The sequence below is a fragment of the Rattus norvegicus genome, chromosome 16, assembly GCF_021556685.1.
Source record: "Rattus norvegicus strain SHRSP/BbbUtx chromosome 16, alternate assembly SHRSP_T2T, whole genome shotgun sequence".
Classification (NCBI taxonomy): Eukaryota; Metazoa; Chordata; class Mammalia; order Rodentia; family Muridae; genus Rattus; species Rattus norvegicus.
Genome location: NC_141549.1, coordinates 85921890 through 85939478, shown reverse-complemented (window position 1 = coordinate 85939478; position 17589 = coordinate 85921890). Strand labels below are relative to the sequence as shown.

The 17589-nt window shown below is 46.7% G+C and overlaps 1 protein-coding gene and 1 long non-coding RNA gene across 2 annotated transcripts in view; one reads left to right on the top strand and one right to left on the bottom strand.

The window, feature by feature from the left end:
• The window catches only part of LOC148000649 (uncharacterized), a 25452-nt gene extending 8882 nt beyond the window's left edge, over positions 1-16570 (bottom strand). The window contains exons 1-2 of the mRNA XM_087589535.1: positions 16394-16570; positions 1076-1138 (exon numbers count right to left, since the gene is read on the bottom strand). Of these exons, the coding sequence (XP_087445661.1) occupies positions 1076-1138; positions 16394-16487 (157 nt within the window). The 5' untranslated portion in view covers positions 16488-16570. The remainder of the gene's footprint in view (positions 1-1075; positions 1139-16393) is intronic.
• Positions 12019-17589, top strand: LOC148000648 (uncharacterized). The gene is made up of 2 exons (XR_015640480.1): positions 12019-12359; positions 12505-17589. It is a non-coding gene; the product is annotated as an uncharacterized LOC148000648 (long non-coding RNA).

The window sequence follows — 17589 nt, the reverse complement described above, 5'->3', positions numbered from 1 at the left end:
CCAGACTCAGAAACAAGCAGACCTGACCTTCCTGGAAGAAGTCCCTCGGGGGATGGGTCTCTGTCACCTGACATTCCCATCATGAGCTTCCTGATGAGGCTCACCTCTGAGAGCAGCTTCACACTCACACCCTGTCCTCCCTTACTACCCATACTCACTACTGACCCTGTTTGACTGGTGATCGTGGGTAGACTGACGCCCAGGGTCTTAAGCTGCAAGTCAGACTCTGCTCAGACAGCTTCTGTAGGCCTTACTTTACCAAGTGTAAAATGAGGATTGCAAAGGGTGGTGATCACAGTGCATAGGACAGACCTGGGGACATGAACACCGAAGGGTATATAGCTGGTCCAGACAGAATTGACCTCTGAGTGGGATCTACACAAGGCATTTTGTAGATTTGGTGCTAAAGACCGACTAGCACATCAGTCCCTGGCGTTGCTTACATGCTGAAGTGCTTTCCCAAGTGGACCATGCTGGTTTGGAGTATGGCTACCAGAGAACTTAGCCTTACATCTGCAGTTTGTACTCTGCCTCTGAGGGACAGTGTGGGTCAGACCAATGGCCTTAATCCTGTTGTGCTCTGAGCCCTTACCAGAGTTTTGTAGGAAATCCTAAAGTGAGGCCACAAAGGCTGAAACCCCAGGAGAGCCCAGGTCCTCACCCCTAGGGACTGTCCTACGTGCTCCTGAGGCCAAGGAGCTGTTCCTCGGTCTCATACTCCTCAGTCGTACGCATACTGCATCAGTATGTAGAGCTGGATGTGGTTTCTGATGTGCAAGGCTTGAGCAGAGCTTGATGCAGGGTGTATGAAACAAGTCTCTGGGTGACAGACATACTAGTGGTCTCTGGACACCACACTGAGAGGCAAAGCTCCAAGTGTGATTTGGTTCCGATGGTTATTCTATGATTTAAGTGATTTAACACTAAAGCCGTGGACCAGAAGAATGTGGTTCTGACCTCAAACCAGTTCAGTTCCTACAGTGCCTATGACTGACACCTGACTGTCTGGGAAGGTTTGGGGAGTACCCGCCCCGCCCCTCACCATGGACAGGTGCTCCATCTGGAGAGGCCTTACCGAACACTGTAGCTATATCACCGTCCACAGTTTCAAAATTTGGCCATTGCTTACCACTTGAACCTGATAGGAAAACAAAACAAAATAAAAACTCAATCCTATAGTTTTACAACATTAATTGATTTTCACCCCCCTCTGTGAATGGATTGTTGTGAGATGACCTCAGACTACTGTACAGAAAGGACCCAGCAAGGAGTGCTGCTCCTGCCCATGGAGTCTGAGGAAGCCCCCTGGGACCTGAGCTGCTCCTGTGGAAGATGGGAAAGGTGTTACCCATGTAGCAGCTGTGCTTGTGGAAACCAGAACTCCCCATGGCACTGACTAGAACCTGCCCTCCTGGTCACTAGAGTCACCTGGAGGATGGTAAGATAGTGTCCATGGCCCACATTTCTGACTCTAGAGGAAAATGCCCAGTGCCATCTGGGCCCCCTGCGCATAGGGACCCAGGAGCAGTAGGGGCAGGGCCCTTCTGGTTGCTGCCCTCACGGAGAGCTGAAAACCAGCCCTGAGGAGTGTGACTTCAGGCCCAAGACCAGAGGTAAGACCAACTTTTCTGCTCCAAGTGACCTGCCTGGTGGACTCAGGACACACAAAGGCAAAATTCCTCTGGGACCAGACACTGTTTCTAGCTGGTGCCTGAACCTCACTGATCCCGGCCCACGCCTCCCTGCTCCCAAACCCCGTGGGAGAGAGAGCTGATCACCTAGAAGTGTGGGCAATCCTGAGACTTCAGGGCAGGAGAGACTGCCACTTCTGCCCACCTTTGCCCACATCCCTGGCCCAAGAGGAAACTGTATAGTGTCTCTGGACACAGGACAATAGGAGCAGTCAAGCTGCAGGAGCCCTGCGGTCCAGCCTGCGCCGGGATCTGAACTGAACAAGTCAAACAGCTCCCTGTACCCAAATCCGGTGTGGGGAAGAGCTAGACCTTCAGAGGGGCAAACACTCCTGGGAAACCAGAGGACACTACTCTCTGCCCACATTCCTGACTCAAGAGGAAAATGCCTTGTGCCATCTGTGCCCCCTGCGCACAGGGACATAGGAGAAGTAGGGGCAGGCCATTCTGGTTCCCGCCCACAGGGACAGCTGAAAGCCAGCGGACAGGAGCGACTACAGGCTTGAGAGCAGAACACTCTGTTCCCATAACTGGCTGAAAGAAAACAGGAAAACAGGTCTACAGCCTTCCTGACACACAGGCCTACAGGACGGTCAAGACACTGTCAGAAACAGCAAGACAAGATAACACCAGAGACAACCTGATGGCGAGAGGCAAGCACAGGAACCCAAGCAACAGAAACCAAGACTACATTGCATCACTAGAGCCCAGTTCTCCCACCAAAGCAAACATTGAATAGCCAAACACACCAGAAAAGTAAGGTCTAGATTTAAAAATCACATTTTAACATGATGATGGAGGACTTTAAGGAGGTCATAAATAACTCCCTTAAGGAAATATAGGACAACACAAGGAAACAACTAGAAGCCCTTAAAGAGGAAAGAGAAAAATCCCTTAAAGAACTACTGGAAAAAAACAACAAAACAGGAGAAGGAAATGAACAAAACCATCCAGGAGTTAAAAAAGGAAATAGAAACAATAAAGAAATCACAAAGGGAGACAACCCTGGACATAGAAAACCTAGGGAAGAGATCAGGAGTCACAGATGCGAGCATCACCAACAGAATACAAGAGATAGAAGAGAGAATCTTAGGAGCAGAAGATTCCATAGAAATCATCAACACAACTGTCAAAGATAATGTAAAACTGAAAAAGCTACTGGTCCAAAACATACAGGAAATCCAGGACTCAATGAGAAGATCAAACCTAAGAATAATAGGTATAGAAGAGAGTGAAGGGGGCTGGGGATTTAGCTCAGTGGTAGAGCGCTTACCTAGGAAGCGCAAGGCCCTGGGTTCGGTCCCCAGCTCCGGAAAAAAAAAAAAAAAAAGAATCGACAGATGGGATTTCATAAAACTGCAAAGCTTCTGTAAGGCAAAGGACACTGTTGTTAAGACAAACCGACAACCAACAGATTGGAAAAAGATCTTTACCAATCCTACAACTGATAGAGGGCTTATATCCAAAATATAAAAACAACTCAAGAAGTTAGACCGCAGGGAGACAAATAACCCTATTAAAAAATGGGGTTCAGAGCTAAACAAAGAATTCACAGCTGAGGAATGTCGAATGGCTGAGAAACACCTAAAGAAGTGTTCAACATCTTTAGTCATAAGGGAAATGCAAATCAAAACAACCCTGAGATTCGACCTCATGCCAGTCAGAATGGCTAAGATCAAAAACTCTGGCGACAGCAGATGCTGGTGAGGATGTGGAGAAAGAGAAACACTCCCCCATTGTTGGTGGGATTGCAAACTGGCACAACCATTCTGGAAATCAGTCTAGAGGTTCCTCAGAAAACTGGATATTGCACTACCCGAGGACCCAGCTATATCTCTCGGGCATATACCCAAAATATGCTCCAACATACAACAAAGACACATGTTCCACTATGTTTATAACAGCCTTATTTATATTAGCCAGAAGCTGGAAAGATCCCAGATGCCCTTCAACAGAGGAATGGATACAGAAAATGTCATTTATCTACACAATGGAATAGTACTCAGCTATCAAAAACAATGCCTTCATGAAATTCATAGGCAAATGGATGGAGCTAGAAAATATCATCCTGAGTGATGTAACCCAATCACAGAAATCAATCATTGATAAGTGGATATTAGCCCAAATGCTAGAATTACCCTAGATGTACAGAACACATGAAACTCAAGAAGGATGACCAAAATGTGGATGCTTCACTCCTTCTTTAAAAAGGGAACAAGAATACCCTTAGGAGGGGATAGGAAGGCAAAGTTTAGAACAGAGACTGAAGGATCGGCCATTCAGAGCCTGCCCCACATGTGGCCCATACATATACAGCAACCCAATTAAATTAGATAAGATGGATGAAGCAAAGAAGTGCAGGCTGACAGGAACCGGATGTAGATCTCTCCTGAGAGACACAGCCAGAATATGGCAAATACATAGGTGAATGCTAGCAGCAAACCACTGAACTGAGAACGGGATCCCCGTTGAAGGATTCAAAGAGAGGACTGGAAGAGCTTGAAGGGGCTTGAGACCCCATATGAATAACAATGCCAACCAACCAGAGCTTCCAGGGACTAAGCCACTACCCAAAGACTATACGTGGACTGACCCTGGGCTCCAACCTCATAGGTATCATGAATAGCCTAGTAAGGGCACGAGTGGAAGGGGAAGCCCTCGGTCCTGCCAAGGCTGGACCCCCAGTGAACAGGATTGTTGAGGGGAGGGCGGTAATGGGGGGAGGACGGGGAAAGGAACACTCAAATAGAAGGGGAGGGGGAGGGGTTAGAGGGATGCTTCCCTGGAAACTGGGAAAGGGAATAACATTTGAAATGTAAGTAAGAAATACCCAATCTAATAAAGATGGAAAAAAAAAGTGTCCATGATCAGGGACAACTCAGCTCAATCACAAGGACAAAAGAAGGAAGAGGGCCACGCACTTTGTTTTGTGGGGAGCTTTGATTTGCTTCTTGCATGGCTGGTGGCACTGTCTGGATGGGGCCGAGAAGCTCCAGCCTCAGACCTCCACCACTGGAGCAGCCCAAGCCCAGCTCAGCACCAGTGAGGAGAAGCACTTGCCCAGCCCCTGGTTTAGGCTTCCCGTGTCGCCACCCAAATACTTGCTTGTCCTGTGTGAAGACACCTCATGCACGTTTTTCTCTGAGAGCCCTGGGCGGCCCTGCACATTCTTGTGCTACCCGGGGTTCCATGGGGCAGACCAGAGACTGGTTGCCTCATCCCTCCAGTATGAGCAGAGCCCTCCAGGCTGGTGTGTCTGCAGGTGAGGAGTGGAGTCTGTGATGAGTGGGCTCCAGGGTTCTGGATGGCTGTTGTCTCCAGGGCCAGGGCTCTTATTGGTGATGCGTGCTGGACAGATGGGGTTTAGCTAAATCTGGCCACCATAGGAATTCTGAGGACCGGCCTCTTCTCTGTAGCATCCGCTACTACTCCCTCCTTCTGACATGACCTCTCTTTATGAGGGACTGTGATGTCCCTTGGTCTGGTACATCTCTTAGTATGAGCTCAAGGTTGGCCTCTTCTCCCAGTCCCAGGTCCTGGGACTCCCCAAAGATGGCAGGCAGGGCCACCGTACCTTCCCATTCTGAGGCACAGAGCTCTGTCTGGGGAACTAAAGTTGTGGCTAAACCAGTGACAAAGCTGTTCTCAAAGGCTTTAATGATGGACAATCTGCATCCCAATGTGTTCATCTGCACAGCTCAGAACAATGGGAAATATGTAAGGAGGTCTGCGGTGGTGATGACAATTGCTTCTCAGTGTGCTGACCTTGGTAAACCAAACAAACAGTACAGTTCCTTTTTGCGCGAGGCATTAATGGTTCATTACGAATGGGTACAGCTGCACAGCGCCAGCACTTTGTTAAAAATACTCTTTTCATCCTGTGTCTGTCTTGTAATCACAATGGGAGCATTGTGCAAGGCAGCCATGTTCACATGCGTGGTGTGTATGCTCCTGTCCTTTGCATTGTCAAGTGTAGCTGCTCTACCGTACTTTTCTTGTTGCTACCTCCTCGGGAGAGTCATGCATTCTAGATGGCATGTACCCATGAGGTCAGGCACTCGGATGTCCTCTCAGTGACCACATCAGCACATTCTGGCTTCATGGAGTTCACTGTTGAATTCTTAGCTCACTCTGGTTAGTTGAGTGAATGTGAGACAGACTCCTTCATCATAAGGCTCACATCAACTGTTATCCTAAGTGGACAGCACCTTCCCATGTGGAAATCACACACATTTAAGTCACCACTTTTCTCCAGGATAGGATGAGGATAGCTGTGTTGTTCCCCTCAGGGCAATGGAGAGACTTTTTTCACTGTTTCCTCAAGCTGCGGAAGACCTTAGGGGATGGGTCACAAAGGGCAATGGCCAAATCTCAAGCTGAGAATGATGTTGGAGGTCACATAGAGCTATGGCCAAATCTCTAGCTATACACGAGACCTTGAGAGTTATACATGGTACAGCCAGTTCTCTTGCGGGTTTGTTTGCCTTCCTCCCTATGTTCGTCTGTCCGTCCCTCCCTCCCTCCCTCCTTCCCTCCCTCCCTCCCTCCTTCCCTCCCTCCCTCTGTCCTTTCCTCCCTTCCTTCCTTCTTTCCTTCTTTTCTCCTCCTTTTCTCTTTTTTTTTTTTTTTTTTTGAGACAGAGTTTCTCTACAAAACCCTTGCTCTCCTGGAACTTGAACTCATAGAGATTTTCCTGCCTCTGCCTCTGGAGTGCTGGGATTGAAGGTGTGTGCTACTAAGCCCAGGCTAGACCTCGTGGTGACCTTTCTTAAACTGATAAAGATCATGAGGGTCACGCAGGGTTCAGTGAGGTTTCAAGCTAGAGAAGATAGTGAATGCTATCCCAGTTTTGACCAGGTCATAGGAGAAAATGACTAGAAAGCACTGAGAGCAAACCCTTAACAAAGCTAATGGAGGACATTTCAGGCTTAGTCGAGTCACGCCCAGGGATAGACAAGTGAGGCTCTCAGAAACACTTGTGTGGACAAGCATCCTGTACCAATTCTAGATCCTTCTGACACCCTCTGCCGTAAAATACCTTACTATCTAAATGATCATATTATATTTGAGAAAAAGGAAGACCAACCATCGTCATACATGGATGGATTCTTTAACTTACAGAATAGGAAAGAGAAAAGCCTCAGTCAACATAACCTAAGTATGTGTAACTCCTGAGGGCTGAAAGTCCACGCCTACACATTCACATCATAGCAGTGGCAGGAATTGAAAGCACAGAGTCTGAACCTGAACCTGTAAAGACCTCAGTGCAGGCAGATCTCATATCCTGTCAGCTCATATACTGTAGGAAAGACGGGAAGAGGGACCAGCACACTTGCCACACACCACACCTTCTGCTACTGGCCTTAGACCTTTCTGGGCCTCTAGAGTGACAGCGTTTGTATGCGACTAACTGAGAAGAAAACATGGATTGTGTCAAAACCCATCCACCATAGCTGAAGAAGCCATGCGGGACCATGACTGTGAAGCTCCAAAGGGTTCACGAGATTGTGTATGAGAAACCAAGATTTCAAACTACGTCAAGAGCAGACTGCACAAGATGAAGCTAGTCAAAATTTCAGCATGGATAGGAGAAGCCCTGCGTCCCACAGTAAATGGCTGCTGAGGGAGTGAGCATCACTCTCTCGAGGATGTGGCCACTGGTAGGTTGTTCATGCCCAGCAGATGACTGCAGATTCCCGTGTATCTGAGTAACACCAAGTGGGGCAGAGTTAGGTGTGAGAGGAGCTTGTGCTGGAAGAATATGGTTTGTACACATTGGAAACATGCCTGGAACCTCCAAAGAGTAAAAAGTATTATTAAAAAAGTAGGCTACTCACCAAGAAGGTCTATGTATATCAGTGTGACAAATACTCATCACAACAGGTGCACAAATGTCAACACAGGAACACAAGATACACGAGAACCCAGGGTCACATGACCCTCCAGTGACCAACTCTAAAGATATCTAGATGATGAAGTGGAAAAGAATGATTTCTAAAATGAGCTCAAATTCAAAGGGACTGAAATAAGCAGCTGACAGAAGACAACGTTGGACACAATAGTGTTCTGGTAAGGAGATGGAGATTCTGAAAAAGGGACAGATTAGACACTTGGAAAAGAAAAACCCAGTAAACATGGTGGAAAAACTCACAAAATACACTAGATCAAGCCAAAAGAGACTCTCAGGGATATTGAAGCCAAGGCTGATAAGTAATCAATCACACTAAGAAATCTAATGAAGGAAGAAAAAAGGCAGAATAAACAGAACACACAAAATCAACAGTTAGGCTGGGTATGGTGGCACTTGCCATTAATCCCAGCACATAGGAAGCAGAGGTAGGCTGATCTCTGTATGTTAATGGCCAGCCTGGTCTGAATAGCAAGCTGTGGGCCAGCCAGGGCTACATAATAAGCCCCTGTGTCAACAAAACAAAAAGCCACTATTTGATTGCTATGAAGACAGGACTAAGTCAACTCTTAAAAAGCATTAAACTGGGGGTTGGGGATTTGGCTCAGTGGCAGAGCGCTTGCCTAGGAAGCGCAAGGCCCTGGGTTCGGTCCCCAGCTCCGAAAAAAAGAACAACAACAAAAAAAAAGCATTAAACTGGGGTGTTCCAGGAGAAGCAGTTGAGAACCACATCCTGATCTGCAGGCATGAGAAAGAAGAACACTGGCCTGACTTGGGCTTTTGAAACCTCAAATATCATCCCAGTGACAGACACATCTTCTCCAATATGGCCACCCTTAATCCTTCACACACAGTCCCTCTCTCTGATGACTACGCACTTTTAGAGGAGTAGCATGTGGGGACCATTCTTACAGAAACCACTAACAAAAACACCAAAACCAACCAACCAAAAGATCAAACACCAAAACAAAATCAGCTATTAAAAGATGAAATGATCCTATAATCAATATAGATGGGGAAAAGTACAGAGTAAGTGACTGATAAGCTATTTGGTTAAAAAAAATAGTAAAATCCTTGTGAAAATATAGGTGTACAGGCAAAAGTTGCATTTAGAGCCCCAAATAGACTTGATCAAAATAGAACTGTCTACCAACCATTACAATTAGACTTCCAAAAGTAAAGAGCAAAGAAAATAATGTTGGGGCCAAGTGTGTTTGCCGGAGGGACTTAGGGAATTTGGGGATTTCTTCCTTCTTGGTGGAAGTGGCCTGGGCCATGGTGCAATAGAGAGAGTCCTGGGTGCTCAGTGAGAACTCAAGGCCTGCTCTTCTGGATGATTCTAAATGACCATCAGTGGTCACCAACCATTACAAAACCTTTCAATGATGACCCCGAGCTTTAACGGTCGCCATTCTTCAATCGAAAGACACAGAATGGCAGTTTGGATGAAAAAGCAGGATTCATCTATGTCTTGCCTCCAAGAAACATGTCTGTCAGAGATGGATCCAAGGTGAGTATGAAGGGATGGAGAAGTGCACCTCAGGGAGTTGGAGTAGGGAGTCGAGCAGGCATTGGTCTTCTGATATCTGACATAATAGAGTTCAGACCCATATAAAGGTGATATGCCACCTCCTCCTGATAAAGGGAGCAGTCTATAGAGAACATTACAGTTTTAAACACATGCACGATCACCGTGGGGCATCCAGCTTCATAAAACAATACTACTAGATTTAAAGAGACAGACTGACACAGATACCAGTGATGTCCCTTGTGGGTGAGTGACATTAGTATCCTGCTTTTACCAGATGCTACTTGGTAATGAAGATAAACAGCTGAAGTAAACATAGATCAAATGGAGTTAGAAGATGTCTACAGAATATTACATCCAAACACGCAGAATGTACATTCTTCTTAGTCGCCACAGGGCTTTCTGTAAAATCTCATACTATAAGATACAAGGGAAGTTTTTTTTCCGGAGCTGGAGACCGAACCCAGGGCCTTGCACTTGCAGGAAGTTTTAAAAATAAAGAAAAATAATTTGTTGTATTCTGCCTTATATGTCTGTTCCTCACAGCCCTATGACAACGTGTGTGTGTGTGTGTGTGTGTGTGTGTGTGTATGTTGAGATAGGATGAGTGTGTGTGAGCATGTGTGTGTGCAGCATGTGTGTCCCATGATACACTTGAGGAGGTTAGAAGACAACTCTTAGGAATCTGTTCACCCCTGCTACCTTGTGGAAGAAAGCATAAAGGTCACTTAGCATGGTCAGGTTAGGGACCTGCGAACGCCAGAATCCTTCCAGCAGAACACTAACCAACGCCCAAGAGAGACAGCAGAGAACAATCCCACTTACGGGTGCCTGAGAAACACACTCCAGGATAAGTTTAAAGGGAAAGAGATATCCAATGAAGAGTTCTGAGACACTGGAGAAGGAATCAGAAGATGCTAGCACATGGAGAGACCTCTTAAGTCCTTACACTGGAAGAACTGGTATTGTGAAAATGTCTACACTGGTGTGGTCATTAATACCGATTACTGGCTGGGTAGGATCCAGCATCACCCAAGAAACAAGACTCCGGGCATTCCTGTGAGAGATTCTCTATCAGGTTAATGGAGATGGGAAGAGCAGCCCTGGGTGTTGCACCGTTGCCTCAGCGGGGGTTCTAGACTGAACGAAAGACAGAAAGTAGCCCGAGCACTGTGCTCATCCCTGTGCTTCCCGGCGGTAGACACACCGTGACACTCAGCCCAGTCTCCTGCTGTCTTCGTTGTCTCCTTGAACTGAGAGCCAAAATCCATCCTTAGTTTTTTTCAGGTGTTTATCACAACAAGTGGTTGTCTGACAGTGTTTGCACCAATAAGAGGGCCTTTGCTGTGGTAAGCTTGGCCGTGTGCTTCTTTGGAAGTGGCCCGTGAAAAGAATGCACAAAAAGTTGGAACGTTGGTCTATAGAGACCCTTTGCTATCGTAAGCAGAGCTCGATGGACTATCCTGGTGGAAGGTTGGGGTATAGGAATGTTAAAGAAACCTGGGCAGTGAGTCTTGGTTCTTACTGTTTAAGGGAACAAGCATTCTACCAGCTAGCGACCACTCACATTGTATTCTGACCAAGGACCTTGTCGCATTCCTGAGAACTTGGGTGACGGTCAGTTTAAAGTAGGTGGGCGAATTAGTTTGGCAGAGGAAATCTCAAGGCAAGAGAGCGTTCCGGCAGTGGCCCCTGCCTATTGTGCTTAAGCCAGATTGTTCTGAAAATAACAGGAAAGCTGGGTGGAAAGATTTAAAGAATGAAATTTGGCAACAAAAGGGGTTTAAAACTGTGGCTAAGGTGGGTGCTTCAAAGAGGCTGTGAATCTTTTGTGTGTGTGTGTGGGGGGGTGGATTTTGGTATTTAAAGATAAGGTTTCTCTGTGTAGCCTTGGCTGTCCTGGATCTTCCTCCATAGTTAGTGGGCTTGAACTCAGACTTCTACCTGCCTCTGCTTCCTGAGTGCTGGGATTTGATTAAAGGGGCACCCTAGCAGCAGCAATCGAGGCTATGATTTCTTTTTTAAAAAATCTATTTATTTATTATTACATACACCATAGCTGCCTTCAGACGCACCACAAGAGGGCATTGGATCCCATTACAGATGGTTGTGAGCCACCATTTGGTTGTTGGGAATTGAACTAAGGACCTCTGGAAGAGCAGACAGCGCTCTTAACCACTGAGCCATCTCTCCAGCCCAAGGCTGTGATTCTTAAAGAGAAAAACTCCATCTCTGCACTGGGACGCTAGAAAAGGTGCAGAACTGAGAATGCAGCCAAGGAGCGTACGGCTGGAAAGTGACACCTAGTGATGTGGCTCTCCGTGATCAGCCTGCAAGACAGACACTAACACAGCTGTGGGCCAAGCCTAGCCTCCATTATAAGCTGGAGACAGAAGTTGGCAGCAGCATCCGCCTGGCACTGACATATGCAGTATGAAGGGGCCATGGACTCATGCACTATGGTTCCAGAATACTTCAGAGGCCAAGCAGTGTGTAACAGGGTTGAGGTCCCTGCAAGGAGCTCCGGAGAAATAACTTTACGAAGCCTGCGTTTCAGTGGAGATTTCAGGATCCTGGACATGCCAGGGCCATGAGACATCTGCGGATGAAACCGAAGGCATAGAGTAGAGCCAGCCCAAGAGACAGGCCATGTGTTCTGCAGGCAGCAGAGCTGGAGGGGCAGGCCTAACCAAATCCTATGGAACCCAGATGACTCTGCCTCCAGAGCCAGATGCCAGACATGGAGCTTCGGGATTTGTTTGCTCTGCTTGGTTTTGTTCTTCCTTTGGTCTGAGCATCCCTCTCTGTGCCATGGCCCTCCCTTTTGGAATGATAAGCTTCTCCTGTTCTAGCACTCATCGGAAGCTTGACATTTGTTTTCTGTTTTACAGATCAAACATGGCGCTTGGACTTTGGAACAGTGTCGGAGCTGTTTAAAGACAGTGGGGAGTAAATGTGTTTTTTTTTAATTACGAGATGGCCACGTGCCTACATGTGACGCGTTTTGGTATAAAGATGGAAGAAGGCAGAGTTGTGATTAACATTGTCAACTTGACATCATCTAGGACCATGTCAGTGACAGCCTCTGGGCAAGCCTTGGCAGAGAGGTTAGCCTCTGGAAATGGCTGTGAGGAGTTGTTTACATTACGTTAGTTCAGGTGGGAGGACTTACCCTGAGGTATCCCCACACTTGGGGATTCGGTCCTGGACTGAGTAAAAAGGAAAAATCAAGGTGAGCGTTAATATTCATTGCTTCTGACTGTGGGTACTCTGTGAGAAGCTGCCCTGTGGATGTGCCTACCACCATGAGGCTATGCTTTTGAGCTATAAATGAAATAGTTTTTCTTAAGTTGCTTTTGTCTCATCTCTTACCACAGCAGCGAGCAGCTAATACTGCCATCAAAACAAATGCTCAGATTCTATGTGATCCCCATTGGAATTCCAAGAGCGTTCCTCACAGAAATTGGGAAAGAATTCAGTCTTAAGATTAATTTGGCCTCCTGGCCAGCACCTTCTGCCTGGGCAGGTCACTAGCTTGTCTGCGCCTCTGAAGCACTGTAGGCTGAAGGCCTCCCAGGAGTTCCTCTGCTGGTGGGTCAACTGGAGCCCAGCATGGCCACCCTCCGAAAGACCAAACAAGCAGCTGTAAGAGTCAGATGTAGACCCCTGTGGTTGAATTAGGGAAAAGCTGGAAGAAGCTGAGGAGGGTGACCCTATAGGAAGACCAGCAGTCTCAACTAACCTGAACCCCCAAGATCACTCAGATACTGGATCACCAACTAGACAGCATACACCAGCTGATATGAAGCCTTCAACACATATATGGCAGAGGACTGCCTGGTCAGGCCTCAGTGAGAGAAGATGCTGTCAAGAGACTTGAGGCTCCAGGGAGTAAGGAGGTCTGGTTGGGTGGGGGTCGGGGGATGTCCTCCTGAAGAGGGGAAGATATGTGATGTGGAACAGTCAGAGGGTGGACCGGGATGGGGAATGAAGACTGGACTGTAAAAAAAGATTAAAGAATAAGAAAATGAGCTACTTGACATTGAAGGCCGATGAAAGAAATAGAGAAGATGGGGGATAAAGAAAATGTTACTTATCCAAGACTAATACTCCACGGACACAAAAGAGAATAGGTAAATGGAACCGTTCTGGAACCTTAGAAAAAAAAGATTAATTTGGAAGCAGAAAATGCCTCAGATTGGCAAAAAATGTAAGACAAAGAAATGGCTCAGGAGTGAACGAAGAAGTCCTAGGTGTTCCCACACTTGAATTCAGAAAAGACCTCAGTCAGGCAAGACATCTAAGACAGAGAAATCAGTCAGGAATGAACGAAGAAGCCGAGGTGTTCCCAACCTGAATTCAAGATTTGCCACAGAACCATAGTGACAAAAACTTGATGGTCCTGTCACAAAACCAGGCACATGATGGACTAGAGTAGCGGCTCCAGAGAAGCTGATGGATCTGCAGCTGCTTCAGTTTCTACAAAGATGTTGAGAATGCCAGTTGAAGAAAAGACAGTATCTTCGACAAATGATGGTAGGGAGACTGGATATCCTTCTGTAGGTTAGATTTTTTTTTTTTATCTCAGCCCTGTAGGCTCGTGGCTGTCTTGAATTGGTTCAGTGTAAAGACTTGAAATGTTAGACAAAAAAAAAAAAAAATCAGGCAAGTGCTTCAAATTCTAGTCATAGGCAAGGACTTTCTGATGGGATTATAGACCTGCACTGACAGTAAAGGCCAATGGAATGAAGAGATATCCTAAAAGAGAGGAGAGAGTCTTAGCTACACACCTGTCTGTAACCAGTGCTAGTTAACTTTGTGGGTCCTTTCCCACCCTCTCTACCCTTTCAATCCCCTAACACTAGATAGGAGAGGAAAAAAGATAGAAAGGAAAAGGGCGATGTTATTAAGAGTAATCCTGCTGGTTAGGGACGTTGAGTTCCTTGAAGCAAGTTTGATCTTCACTGTGAGGATATCTAACTTCTTCTTTCTTTTTTGTACATGACTATGTAAGAAACCTACCCACCACCAACAGCCCGCTACTCCCCAGGGCCTGGAGAGCCCCAAGAATTCCAAAACAATCACAGAAACTATCCACAGCAGGTAAAAATCACACCTCTGCCAGAGCATGAGGTAAACCATACTCAGCTACCTCAGATAATCTGAGTCAGCTCCACACCCCACACATCCTATTTCTGTGACTTTTAAAGATACCAAGATTCTTACTGCACACATCAGAGAGCTAATAGCTAGGGTGTGCAAAACTAAAAATTGAATCAAGAAATTGAATATCCCAGTAAAGGTAGACAATGAAACGGACAGAAAGCTTTCAAAATAAGAGATGTGATTCTTAAACATGAATGTTTTTGTGATTCTTAAACATGAGGATGTTTTTCCTCACAAACCAAGGAAATGCAAATTACAACTATGCTGAGAACCCAATCAGAATGGCAGCCGTTAAGGAAACAGCAGGAGCCAGCGATACAAAAGAGCCCTTGTCCACCCCCTTGTCCATTCCCTTGTCCACTGATGGTGCAATGTGAACTAGTCTACTCACTATGGGATTTAGGATGGAGGTTCCTCAAAGAACCAGAACAGTAGCTACCGTGAACCAGTTCCTGGATGCTTACCCAGAGGACCTCAAATCAGCACCTGATGGAGCTGACTAAACACTGATTACCGGGGCACACAGCCCAGTTATGGAGCCAACTTAGAGCTCACAGCACCAGTTGGAGTGGTACCAGAGGAATGGCTGAGGCATATACATGACCGAATCTTCTTCAACCGTAAGAAGCGACCACATTGTGGCATTTTCAGGAAGGAGATGTATCTGGAGATAACCACAGTAAGGAAAGGCGTCTGGCTTCTGAAACCTAATTACAGTGTATGTGTATATGACATAAAGGGAAAGCAAGGCCCTCTGGGAGAAGGAAGAGCGCTAAATGGAAGTTGGTGTGACTGGAGTGAAAACGGCCCCCACAGGCTCACGTATGCTTGGTCCCCAGCAGTTGGAAGTGTTTGGGGAAGATTAGGAAGTGTGGCCTTGTTGGAGGAGCTGTGTCACTGTGGGTAGACTTTGAAGTTTTCAGAAGCCCAGCTGTCCCTGGATATAAGCTCTTGAGCATGGATATAAGCTACTTCAGCAGCTGCCCTGCTCCCCACCATGATGATCACAGCCTCTAACCCTTTGGAACTTTGAGCACCAAATGAAATGCTTTCTTTTATAAGTTGCCTTGGTTATGGAGTTTCTTCAGAGCTGTGGAAAATGGAGACGGCAGGGTAGAAAGAAATGGGGAGGAATGTGTTTACCACATGCTAGACACTTCTATGAAAATGTGTCTATGTTGTGTGGAATTAATTATGCATGATGAATTTACAGAATGAAAATTTTGGTGAAAAATAACTTTAAAGTTGTGGGGCTGAGGACGCGACTGTCAGCAGAGCACCTACGTGCAAACGTGAGAGCTAAGCCTATGTCCCTAGCACCCATGTGAAGTCTGGGCATGCTCATGGGAGTCTGTAATCCCAGCATGGTGAGGAAGAGACAGGAAGATCCCGGAGCTACCTTCCCAGATACTTTAACCAATCTGGGTTCAATTTTGAGACCATGTCTCAAGAAATAGAGAGTTTGACAAAAGACACTCAATGATCAAGCAAAAATCAACTAGCAAAATGGGCACAGTCATTTAAATTCAAGAACATCTACCCGTCCTGAGGCTCCTAGCAACCCTCCTTTAAGGTAGAATATTTCTGCAAGTTGATGAAAATTAAAACACACAGTATAATGACTCTTCCATAGACTTGGAGAATTTCAAAAGACTTTATGGACAGAAACTTTGATTTTCCTTTATTCCTCAGGGAACTGGTCCAATGGTTCAGGCAAACGCAGGAGGGAGAATGCCTTAGTCCATTTGTGCTGCTACAATAAAAGACCTGAGGCTGTGTCATTACAAAGGACATAGATTTATTCCTCACAATTAGGCAAGTACGGTGTCTAGTGAGGCCTTGCTCCAAAACAGTGTTCCACTGAATGTTCATGGCAGGAAGTAGCCAGGAAAACCAGTCACGTTCTACACAGACCTTTATGTAAAGGCCTTAATCCAGGTTACCTTATGCTCAGTTACCGTAACGATCGAGGCTTTTACTGGTGCCATTATTTCAACACCTAGAGCTTAGAAGGGGCCTTTCAAACAATAGCAGAGAACCTCATTGCCTGCCTGATTCATGCTTATGGTTTTCTATCTGCCAGTCTTCTGGGGACTCTACCTGAAAATTCTCTGTTCGGCCAGGGCTGTACACCTTGCCAGCAGCACAGCAGGAAGACGGATAAGAAGGTCCTCGCTCCCCGATTCGCTGCCATGGTCCCTCCAGCAGAAGGACGAGCCCTTCCCTGGAAGGGCTTCAGCTTCCCCAGCCTTGTTCTCTCGGATACGTGGAATGTCTGAGACCTGTGACATCACCGCCAGGAAGTGATCAGGGTTCCTTTTCCTTGTGGGTAGGGCTGGGCTTGTTGTCTGGTCTTCAGGAGGAGAGACTGACTGGAGTTGACTGCACCTAAGAACCTCTTGGCTTCTTTGTAACTGCTTATCCATGTCCACTTCAGTCCCAAGACCTTCAGTAAGGCCTCAGTCGACGCTCTGAATGTGAAGGTAAAAGCCCAGGATGTCTCCTTCCATGAACGGGTGTGCTGGAAGGATGCTGGAGGGCTTGAAGAACAGCAGGATGTTTGCCAGGACAAGCAGATCCAGATGGTCCCTGGCTCTGCAATTCTGGGGCCCTGAAGGATGGGACTCCAGGTCTAAAGACTCAGGATCTCAAGCCCCTCCCTGATCTCAAGCCCCTCCCTTCCCCTCTTCCCTCTGCATCTGTTTCTGTTTCTGCACCCGAGAGGTCATCACCACAAAAGACCACGTGCTCTGTCATCTTCCTCCAGTTCTGCCTCTTAAGACTTTTGGAGTTTTCTCCCTCAGTACCATGCAAAATCTTTTCCAGCGGTCCTTTGGTTAACTCAGCTGTGGATACCGTCCCTGGGCAGATCCAGTGCCTGGAGAGGGCATGCAGAATGCATCTATTTCGGAGCACCAGTGGGTCGACCTTAAGATAGCTTCATACTTACCAAGCCATGAAGAATTCTGGATGCAACAGGACCCAGAGGACCCAGTGTGGAGACCACCAGGGTTCTTGGACCCTTTGCCTTTTACTGCTCGTATGGGGACCTGAAAGCAGTTTCCCCTTTCAGTGTTCTCCCTCTCCCAGAAGTCTCTTTAATTCAGTGCCAGCTTGCTCTAGTTTGGCCTCATGCACCTTGTCGTCCAGGAGCCGTTTGCATGAGAGTCTGTTGCCTCACGAGCTAACGGACAGGTGGCTGGGATGATACACTTGGACCACTCTTTCTTTCCCTTTAAATGGAAAATGCTTCATTTGTAATGGAGCTCCAGGTTAATAAAAACAGACAAACAAAA